The sequence below is a fragment of the Gopherus evgoodei genome, chromosome 2 (genome assembly GCF_007399415.2).
Source record: "Gopherus evgoodei ecotype Sinaloan lineage chromosome 2, rGopEvg1_v1.p, whole genome shotgun sequence".
NCBI classification, from domain to species: domain Eukaryota; kingdom Metazoa; phylum Chordata; order Testudines; family Testudinidae; genus Gopherus; species Gopherus evgoodei.
In genome coordinates, this window is record NC_044323.1 from 193,584,085 (window position 1) to 193,595,227 (window position 11,143).

Consider the following 11,143-nt stretch of genomic DNA (forward strand, 5'->3'; position numbering starts at 1 on the left):
AAGTTGATTTAAAAATCCTCTCCTAAAGATACAGGAGAGTAGAAAAAATATTTTTGGCCAAAATAAATATATGGCAATATTTTTAATGTCATAGCTAAAAGGATCCACTGTTTTTTTAACTGTACACGGGTTATAGAGAGCTATAAAATCCATGAGGCTATAAAGTGCATTTCATGTGTGTGTCTCCCGTCTAGAAGGACATCGGCAGTATTTTTTTCTTTATAGACAGAACACACACAACAATCCTTAAGATGCTTTAAATCCTTTCATAAATCGTAGTGCTTTTATTCTTCTCCAAATCTAAGTGCTGCATCCACTAGTGGTTGCTAGCGGCTCTGGGTTGATTTGTTCCACCTTGCGAGGAAGTGAATGTTTCGCACGGAAGGGGAGGTGCCTGTATCAGCAGCCTGCAGCTCCCCAGCTGCTCCTAATAACAACATTAGAAGATTAGCTGCAACTTCTCTTTATTATTCTAACCTTATTGATCTGATAATTTATTCGTGTTTTCTTTCAACTTTTTTAAAGGGATCATATTCGTCTTTTATAAACTAGGGGCGTGGGAACGCGGCATGGTTTTATATTTCTGTATTTTAAATCCCTGGATAAATGCAGCATGCAAACTAAAAAGCAAAAATTTGAACGGAAAATCTTGCAAATCTGTATTTTACTGAAAGTAAGAAATCCCTGGCTGCGGTGATCAGATTTGTTTATATTATATAGAGGCATGCATGTGTTTCTGTGTTGTTGCAGATCACACAAACACATGCACCCACAATTTTTGCTGCAGCAGCAACAGCTTTGCAGGCGGGACAGTGTTAGGAGGGTGAACTTTGTTCCTGTTTCATGTTAGTGACGGTAAATGCAGATCAGCTCCAGGGGATCATCTTGCTGGTGCTGCTGCTTCTCTAGTGTTTCCGTATTGTGGAGGGGCTGGGCTGGGAGGACGCAGACAGGCTGCAGCTTGCTACATTAGACGTTATTTACATACACAAATAGCTATGTTCAGAGAGTCAGAGTGTCTCCTCTTGTGAGTTTGGTGGTGGTGGGTTTTGCAAGCTGTCCGAAGAATCTTCTTAACTGGACGCTCCCCGAGGATGATGAGGGTGGGAAAGAGATCTAAGGCTGGAAATGAGTTTTAATACAAAAAGCAACGCTTTGCTGAGGTGCTGGGGATCTCGGTTCTGGAGGAGCCGGCGGCTGTGTCCTCTGGAGGGTCCCTTCTGGTCCTGCTTTGGTGGTGCTCGGCCCCGGCCCATCTTGGACATGTCCTACTCCCGTCACTTTCTGGATTTCCAGGGCTCGTCTATCCCCAGCTCCATGAAGAAGCTGGTGGTGACTAAGCTGAGCTCAAACTTCCGAGAGGCTGTTGCCCTGCGGCAGGACGCGCCTGTACCACTCCCGGGAGATGGAGACCTTCTTGTCAGAAACAGGTGAGTTCCCTTCCCCTCTCCAGCCCCGTTGCAACTCCTCTCTTTACCTACCTTCCTTCCTAGCCTTGGGGTCTGAGCCCTTTTCCTGCTCAAACTCCCTCTGACTTCTCACCTCCTGTGGCCTTCTCTTGCTCTGTCATCCTATCAGGTTGTACCAGCTGCCATCTGGCGCCTTATAATTTGATTTTGTTGTTGTTTGTTTTGAATGTCTGATGCCAGAATCATTTCCTCCCATGCATTGGGGAGGGTGGGGATTTCTGCATCTTTTGAGGTGCTTGTTTTTGGTTTGGTTTCTTCTGTCTTACAAATGTAGCTGATCAAGCAGTATTTATTCTCCTACCCCGGAGGAAGAACACAGCCTCACAAATCACTGTTTTAGTAGCCATTTTCAAAGGTGGGAAAGGGCAGTTTGAGCTTAAACAGAAAGCTGCACGTGAAGCAAGTGTTCAGGGGAGACTGAAAACCCAGAAAATGATTTCTAAGTCCCTCCCAGGTTTGTGTGCGTTACATTTACATACAATCACCAGCGTGTGTGTCTGTCTTAGCCATGTAAATGTCGGCGTGACATTAATATATAACAGGCTGCCTCTGTGTTATTTATAGCCATGGTCTGAGTGTGTAAGTGTAGATAGACCATACACCAATGATTGTTTTATGTCTTATGTATGTGTACAACCGTGAGTACGTTTCCCTGTGTGTCTGGAGGGGGTCCTCTTCCCCCCCCCTCCCCAGTCCTCCACGTCACTAACCTTTAGTGAGTGTGAATCAACAGGAAGGCAGAGGACCCAGTCTGTCAGTGCTACTCTCCTTCTCCTGTCACCCTTCAACCGTCTAGCCACCACTCCATTCTCTTCTTTCCCCCTGAAGTGCAAACAGTAAAACCAGGAAAGGAGAAGCTTCTCGATGTGCCATAAGCTTTTAACAAACCGCATAAGCCTCTCCAACCTTTTCGAAAGTTTATTGCCACCGTTAGTCTTGTGTGGGAAGCAGGATTTCTAAATTGTTGGCTATTTTTAACGAAACAGGGTCACACAGCGAGTAAAGATGTGACATTTTGCTTAGCATAATATGCAGTAAATTGTGTGCTAGCTAGTACTGTCCGTTCAAGCTTCTTGGTCAGCTCCCAAGAAAAGGAAGACTGTAGGGACAAAATGTACCTTTCACCAAATGGCTTATTTGTTTTTATTGGTTCCCGCCTAGATGGTATCGTTCCTTAACACAAAAGTAGGGCTTTTAAAGGTCTAACTTTCCTTGGTAGAAGCTGGAACTCTAGAAGCCCCATGGAAGATTATTTAATTCTTGCTGTCAAGAGGAGAAAGGAGGGAAACCTGTTTTTAAAAGACTTGTCTAACAAAAACCTTGTCCATACGTAGAACTGGTTGTTTAAAGACAGTGCATAATGAAATAGCTAACAGACGTGAGATCGAACTGAAAGTTTAATAGAAGTGTTTGTGTACCTTATCTGTAGTTACTCTGTGTATGTGTGTGTAGTGGGAGGGTTCATAATGTATGTAATGTGCAATACCTGCACACGAAAGAGAGAGGTATGGACTTCTGCGACTGAAAAAGATTCATACAAAACTTTAATCCGCTGCTGCCATCAACCTATAGTATTTTTGAGAGAGAGTTAGAAAAAGCGAGATAGGTCTAAAGAACAGACTTGCTGCATCTAATAAGGACTGGCCCTGAAACAGTAATGGCATGAAACACTCATCAGGCTGGAGTTAAATTCCTTTTCTTGAAAGGGACCCGACTGCCTTACACTACAAACAGCTACAGAAAAATGTAGCAAGTCTTTGCCTAGCTGGATATGATAAGGTTGTTACGTCGTTGTTCTCTAATTCCCCCCCCCCCACACACACACACACTGTCTCTCCCTCTTTTCCGATGAAATTTTAAAATTTATTCATGTAATTTATTTTGTTTTCAGTGTAACGTTTCCTTCTTTCTCCCTCCCCCCCCCCACCTTGGTCCTGGGTGGGCTCCCTGGGTGCCAGAGGGACGTGCACACTTCAGAGTGGTGGGGTTGAGGCTCTCAGCTCGCCCCAGAGTGAAAGCAGGAGCTGGTCCAGAGACTCAGCCAGGCAGTTACTGTATTTTAACACACATCAGTTTATAAAAAGGGGTAGGAGTGGGGGAAGTACTCAATTGAGGTTGGAGTTAAAACATTTTGTACTGTTTGGGGTTGTGCGGAGTTTTCTCTTTATTATTATTTGCTGAGGAATCTCACATCACATCCATATATGTATTCTCTGTTTGTGCCTCCTGAAAGCTGCAGAAGGAAGCAAGCCCGTTTCCCCTTTTGTACTGTCCTGGGGAAGCTGTTTCCCATCCCGAAAGGACAAAATGTATCCCTGGCTTTATTTGTTCTTAAAAACACATTTTACAATAGGTAGAAGCCTACAGGATCTTAAAAACAAAACAATACATGCCTTGAGTTTGAAGGGTGCAGTTGCGGATTTGTCCATTTTAGTCCCAGTCACGCCCATGAACAGTATTAATTGCTTCGAGCTTTAAAACAATCCTTATTCACCACAGTAAAATCTGCTTTTGGATTTGGGGGAATAAGGTGGAAAACTGCTTTGGGGTCCTTGTATTTATTGATTTTCAAATAAGATGTTCGTCTATTAAGTGGAAACACCCCCCCCCCTTTTTTTTTTCCTTTCGGTGGAAAAATAACCCACGATGATTCCCTTAGTTCTTAGCAGAAAAATCCATCATAGCCTTTACTCTCAGAGCAGTGCTTTTAAACTAGAAATCGATTTAAAACAATAAACTTTCTCTTTCGGGTGAAGGAGGGAGGGAGAAGGGGAATAGAATCCTTAACATAACCATTTACGCTTCTTATGTGCATTTGTTCTATTTTTCAAGAGGGAGAAGGTGCCTCTGTTTTATTGCAGACAAAAGCCCAGGTTTCCCCTAAGTTATGCGATGTTTTCGAGTTTTTTGTAAAGGAGGGACAGGTTATTTCGTTTCCAAAATATTTGTAACGATTTTCTGCTGAGGTGGAAGTCAATAGGGGAAAAAAAGTTTATTGAAATTGAAGGGGGGGGGGGGAAGTTTTTGATTCATGGCTTGGCGGATCACAGTGGGAGGGGTGGGGGATTATTTCTGCTCAGTGTTTGGGTTGAGAATTTTGTTTTTCTTCTGCGCTCCTAGTTTGGATTACTTTGTTTTGTCTCTGTGTTGAAGGCTCTTGTGTTGAATTTCTGTCTCTTACGTTTTGTTTTGGTGCGAGAAGCAGCATTTTCACCCCTCCTTCGGGCTCGTCCTGGATTTATAATAAACAATACTGAGGGGTCAGCACGCTTCAGTGTAAATAAAGCGGAGTGACTCGGAGTGTGTAATTATTTTGGGAAAAGCCAGCCCCAGTCTGGTTCCATGTCTCAGCGCTTCAGATTTTGAAAATAGCGAAAGACGGTGCCCTCACCAGACCCTCCTTAGTCAAACAACAAAGACATATTAAATTTGGGAATTAAAAGAGGCAGATCACTTGAAAAGAATTCAGAAGGTATACTGCAAACACAGAGTGCACTCCTTTACTCCCCCGCTACACCCACCTCGTCTCGCTCTCTCATATACGAGTTGGGAAGTTGATCTTGCATTTATTTCTGCGCTTAAAATGAAAGGGTCTGAAAACGTCCGGGGCACAGCACAGCAAACCATCTCCCTCATAGTACCTTGACAGGCAAGGTTCAAAAGGATTTAGACAATATGTTTTAATCCCGACATTGTGGTTTGATCTTTGTTTGCATATGGGACACTTAGGGAGACTATCTTTTAAAAAAAACCCACCTATATGCGAACACAAATGGGAATTACACAAATATTGATGGGTTGAGAAAAAGGAGTGGGGTGGGGAGTACTTTAGCAAGCTTGGAGACTATATTGATTAATAATAATGATTCCCCTAGTCCGGAGAGAATCATTTCACATGGCAGAGGCAGCTTGGAAGATTGGGGGGTGGAGGGTGGTAACAAATATTACCAGCAAGCCTTGTACACATTATATAGTAGTTCGCATTTCTTTATTTCCTCCTAATCATCTATTTTTTTGCTGAGGCTCCTAGCCCCGTTTTAAATGGAAAATGCAGGGATCGCGAAAAAGAGGACAGTCTTTCAAATGTTTCTCCACAGGCTGACCTGTGTGTATCTCAGACTCCCTTAGTAATACAGCCACCGAATAAATGCAGACCCCAATCCCAGTTGAGATGGAAAGGCATCCGCATCTGCACATAAAGCTTTGTATGGGAGGGATAGCTGCAAGTGGCTAAGTGCTAGAGAAGGAGGTGGAGATGCCGGGGTGGAGAATAGGAGCCAGAGGGAGGGAGTGCTAGGATGGAGTGTCCTCAGAGAGGTGCCCCAACTCTTAGTCCCTGGCCGACCCCCGAAGCCCCGCTGAGACATCACACTCCTATTGGTGCCAACACTAGCACTTTCCCACTATTACGGTTACCATAAAAGGTGGGGAGGTGCCAGGCAAGCACCAACTTCTTCTGCACTGTGTCTTTCCCGAGATCTGCCATTGCATCGTCCTCTCTCACGCCTACACGTTTCAGCTGCTGGTGGAGCCCAGAGAAAAAGAGATGGGGAGTGATTTGCATTTTCTCTGGTAAAAAAGCAGCATGTTGAGGACACTTGTTTACCAGACATCTGGCTAACTGCAGTACTTCCAATCCTCCCCTCCCCTTCACACACACAGTTTCCAGCTTTAGCCGGTTATTTACCTGCCTTGCTCTGTCCCTCTCTTTCCATTTTAAGAACAATGCTAAGTGAAAAGAAGATGGGACCGCTAAGGGTGGGGGAGAAAAGTTTTTATTTTAAATTCTTCCCCTCTCTAGGGTGCATACAGGGGATGCCTGTTTCATACAGTGCAAAAATCAAAGGCGCAGGAATAGGCTCTCTGCGCCAGAAGGGAGGTTCTGTCTGTATCAGGCAAGGAGTCTAATTCAGGGGTAAATTGGCTAGGAGTGGAGGAGAGGTGGTAAATCCATGGGTTGAAGGTTATCGTTGTAGGGATAAGAGAGGGAAAGGAGGGAGATAACCATCTCTCTGCTTTTAAACCCCACTGCTAAAAGTTGGGTTTTAAAATCTAATTCAGAATTGTAGCACCAATCGCACCTTAGCTTTCTGATCATTTTTCTCAAATGTCCTGAGGAGACATGTTTTGCTATGGAAGCTGCTGGTGGGGGGGGGGTTTGGTTTGTTTTAGAATGGGACATGGGAATTATGTAAATTAAAGAATAGTGGATTTTTTTAATCTATAAACAGGATGTAGACATTCTTTGTTATAATTAAACAGGAGATTAAATGTAGAATTAAGAAAAGCAACAAAAGTCACATTCTTCTCTCTGCGCCTGTGTGTATATTATATATATTTGTATTAACAGATGGTGTGTGTATGTGTGATACACACTTTACATTAGCGAAAGTCTGAGATTCTCCATAGTATAGAGAACTGAAAAATCAAAGCATTTTTTCATTTTTTCATTTTCTCATTTCTTTGGGTACTGTGTGTGTAAGCACTTTTTAAATCTCAGACACACAATTTGAAAATATTGCTAACTGACCATTAAAATTGCACTGTTTGCATATTTCTACAGCTTTTCATATGACACCAAATTCTATAATCTTTAGGTTATCGCTTCCACATGTAGTAAAAATCTGGGATTCTTCTGCTGCATGTGCAAGCTTCTTGACATTTTCTAGTTAAACTCTCCCCCTCCACTTTCTCCATTTGTAGCAAGGTATTTCAGTTATGAGCTACATTGACATGGAAAAATATTGTTAGTAAAATATTGCCTGTACAATTAAAGTAGATTGTGATACCATGATTATCTTTTACTGCTAATCAAGTTTAGTATATGTATGTGTTTTTTGAAAACATTGGCATTCTTTTTCACCTGTTAGAGGTCAATAGGACTTCTAAACATTGAATACTCTGTTACAATTTCAGTCCTTCTGTACAATGCTGTTTTGATGTGTTGCAAGTAATTGATATAAAGCAAAATATTTTAATAAGGTTGAAATTAGCTAATTTCCTATAGTCACACCATCATTTAAAAAAAAAAGCTTGCCTTCAGTAACATGTTATGATCAATGACCTTGCAGATAACATTTATACTTAATATTATCGTTAGTCATTAACAGTATTATAATCAGAAATGTAAATTTGTTGCCAGAATCAACATATTTAGCACTTATTTTATTCCACAGAGTTGTTTTTATATCTTTTGTAGAGTGGTCAATTAATTTTAATTTTCCAGTCTCATACACAATGATTTTTGGTTTGCTTATTTTGGTTAAAATGGCCACGTGGAAAATGTCTTATTTTTTAAAAATGTGTCTAAAATTTCTACAGTATTAGAAACATAAGATACAAAAGTCTGATTAAAATCACTGCTATGCTATGTATATGGACTTTTTTTTTTAATAGTATGAGGTGAACATTTTTTCTAATTACTGGTATATTTGAATATGCATTGTTATATCTTACCCAGAAAATGTAAGTGGATGCTTTTTCACATGGCAAAGTATTTGACAAATCAAGCATGTTAACAAAGTTTTGTTTTCTTCTAGATTTATTGGCATTAATGCATCTGATATAAACTACTCAGCTGGCCGGTATGACACTTCAGTTAAACCCCCGTTTGATGTAGGTTTTGAAGGTATTGGTGATGTGGTAGCCTTAGGCCTCAGTGCTAGTGCCAGATACACAGTAGGCCAAGCTGTGGCCTATATGACACCTGGTTCTTTTGCTGAATATACAGTTGTGCCTGCCAAACAAGCAGTTCTTCTACCCTCTGTGAAACCTGAGTTTCTTACTCTAATGGTAAGTGGCACTACAGCATACATCAGTCTGAAGGAGCTTGGACAGTTGTCTGAAGGCAAGAAGGTCTTAGTGACTGCAGCATCGGGAGGAACAGGCCAGTTTGCTGTGCAGCTTTCAAAGAAGGCAAAGTGCCATGTAATTGGAACTTGCTCCAGTGATGAAAAGGTTGGTTTTCTGAAATCCATTGGCTGTGATCATCCCATCAACTACAAAACTGAAAATGTTGGTGCTGTTATTAAAAGGGACTACCCAGAAGGTATGGATGTAGTGTATGAATCTGTTGGTGGAAAGATGTTTGACTTAGCTGTCAACTCCTTGGCTACCAAAGGGCGCCTGATAGTTATTGGGTTTATCTCTGGCTATCAAAATCCTACTGGCCTTCAGCCTGTTAAAGCAGAAATGTTGCCAGCAAAACTGCTGAAGAAATCTGCCAGCATCCAGGGTTTCTTCCTGAACCATTACCTTTCTGAATATAAAATGGCTATGGAGCACTTACTCACAATGTATGAAAGTGGAGAACTGGTTTGTGAGGTGGACCTCGGAGACATGTCTCCAGAGGGCAAGTTCATTGGCTTGGAGTCTGTATTCCGTGCTGTAGATTATATGTACATGGGAAAAAACATTGGAAAAATTGTAGTTGAATTACCTAACTCTGTCAACAGTAAGCTGTAAAAACAGAACAATGATATAAATCAAGAGAGAGAGAAAATAGGCACTTCATGCCTCAGAATTACTAGAAACCATTTATTTTTTAAAAAACAAATTTGGTAAATGATAGTATACTAAAACTGTATTAAGTTGTTAATAAAAAGTTTTGATTTAAAAAAAAATTAGCCGGTGCCTGTACCAAGGACTTAATGTGCTTGTGTTTGATTCTGTAACTTTTACAGGCAGTGGTGCTCAGGCTAATTCTAGATATGAACGTTCTTCTGGGCAATTAGAATAAATGATGATGCAGAGGTTGATCCATCAGTTTCTTTGATAAGATTTTTAAATCCTGTTTGGAAACATTACATTTCATGTGTGTCACTTCAGCAATTTAGATCCTGTGATTTTAAAAATATCTTTCATATACAGCAAAACAAAACATTTTGTTGATGCTTTGTTAACCCTTGACATTTCTGGGAAACCAAAGTTAAAAATGATCTTTTTACTTTTTTGGGTTGCAAACTCAGTAATGATATTATGGCTATTTTGTGCATGGTAATCAAATATCATGACATGTTCTATATGGAGAATGTATCCATTAGTTCTAACATGGCAGAAAAATGGAGGGGATGAGGGAGGGAGGGAACACAATTTAAAAAAAATAAAAATTACAGAGTTTGCAACTACACACAACCCTGCCATTTTCATTCAAGCCTTTGGTTACCGTTTGGAACAGTCGTCTTATACTTTTGCTGTGCTGTTTATTATTTTTATTGTTTACCCTTTATTCTCCCCATTAACCCACAAGATGGGCTAGTTGGGTTTTAGTTCTAAATTGTGTTTACATGTATTGAGGTCCTTTACTTATACTAACAATTTAATAAAATGCAGAAAGCTATCTCCGTGTGTGTGGTATTTTTTTCATATTGATACACTTCTTGTAGATTAGCTCTTCCATAGAGGTGCAGTATATTATAATGTACTTAAAACACTGATGAATATTAGGTACAGCTTCTCATAGCAAAGTTAGTAGTTATTATTTAGTATTGCTACTGTGTAGGCCTTATGGCAAAGAGCAAGGTCATTTGTATAAATTCTCTGGGCCCAATACACATCATGTATAAATAATAACATAAGTAGGGAATTGAGAACTGCAGGTGTAAACTAACTGTGGGTCATTTTAATGGGGTAGCCACAGCTGGCGTTAGACTGGCTGGGACCCTGGGCCAAAGCCAAAACCCGAGCCCCACTGCACAGGGCCAAAGCCTGAGCCTCACCACCTGGCCTCAGCTCTGGGCAGCAGGGCTCAGGTTACAGGCCCCCTGCCCAGGGATGAAGCCCTTGGGCTTTGGCTTAGGGCCCCCCTGCCCAGGGTGATGAGGCTCGGGCTTTGCCCCCCCACCCTCCTGAGCAGCAGGGCTTGCTTCAGTCCCCCTTCTTGGGGATATGTAATAACTTGTGTTGTTAGAAGGGGGTCGTGGTGCAATGAAGTTTGAGAATCCCTGGTTTACACAGTGGGTTCAGTTAAAATGTTTGTTCTGTTTTGAAAGTTATTCCTGGCTGAAGAGGTGCTATTACCTATACGTAAAATGGGAATACAACCTAGACGTGGAAACATTTTCCAAAACAGTAAATTTTATACTGTACTGACTGTACATTTATTTTCATTACAGTAGTTACACTTTTAGGGGTTGATCCAGCTGCACTCATTGAAGTCAGAGAATTTTAATTTTAATGGACTTTGAGAGCACTGGCATCTCACAAAATCAGGCATCTGATGATAAACTTCCAGTTCCCTTGGATCATAGGACATTCCCATATTAAATAAAAAAAAAATCCAGGGTTAATTTTACATCTTGGGCAATAATCAGGACTGGTTGTGCACATAGGATTTAGCTTTCTTGAAAGTAACGTATGTTATGTAAATTCTTCAATTATACTAACATACTTGGAACCCACAGAAAAGTTAAATCACTTTTCAATTTATGATTTAGTATTGCATTCCCACTGTAATTTGATAGTTTACATCTGTTATTACTGGTTAACAGATTAGCATCCAGCAAAGAATCATTGCTTTTCTGCCATTTTTGAATGTTGGTATCAATTCAGCTGTTTTCAGAAGGAAGAGTGGTGTCGGTCTTTGCATTTTAAATTTTTTTGCTTTTTTATAATCAAGCTTAGATTATTCTACAGGGACATTCTAGGGTTCCTCATGTGGCTTGCTGCTAGCTAGT

General features: G+C 40.9%; 1 protein-coding gene across 1 annotated transcript; it reads left to right on the top strand.

Moving 5' to 3' along the window:
* The first annotated feature begins 378 nt into the window (after window positions 1-378).
* On the top strand, window positions 379-9,807 carry ZADH2 (zinc binding alcohol dehydrogenase domain containing 2). Its single transcript, XM_030552628.1, has 2 exons — window positions 379-1,430; window positions 8,009-9,807. Exons 1-2 carry the CDS (start codon window positions 1,129-1,131, stop codon window positions 8,931-8,933), a joined length of 1,227 nt encoding a protein of 408 aa, XP_030408488.1. The 5' UTR covers window positions 379-1,128; the 3' UTR covers window positions 8,934-9,807.
* The last annotated feature ends 1,336 nt before the right edge of the window (window positions 9,808-11,143 follow it).

Coding starts and splice junctions, on each gene's coding strand:
- ZADH2 (XM_030552628.1), top strand. CDS start 1,129: ATGAGTTTTAATACAAAAAGCAACGCTTTGCTGAGGTGCTGGGGATCT. Junction 1,431..8,008: donor GACCTTCTTGTCAGAAACAG/GTGAGTTCCCTT, acceptor GTTTTCTTCTAG/ATTTATTGGCATTAATGCAT.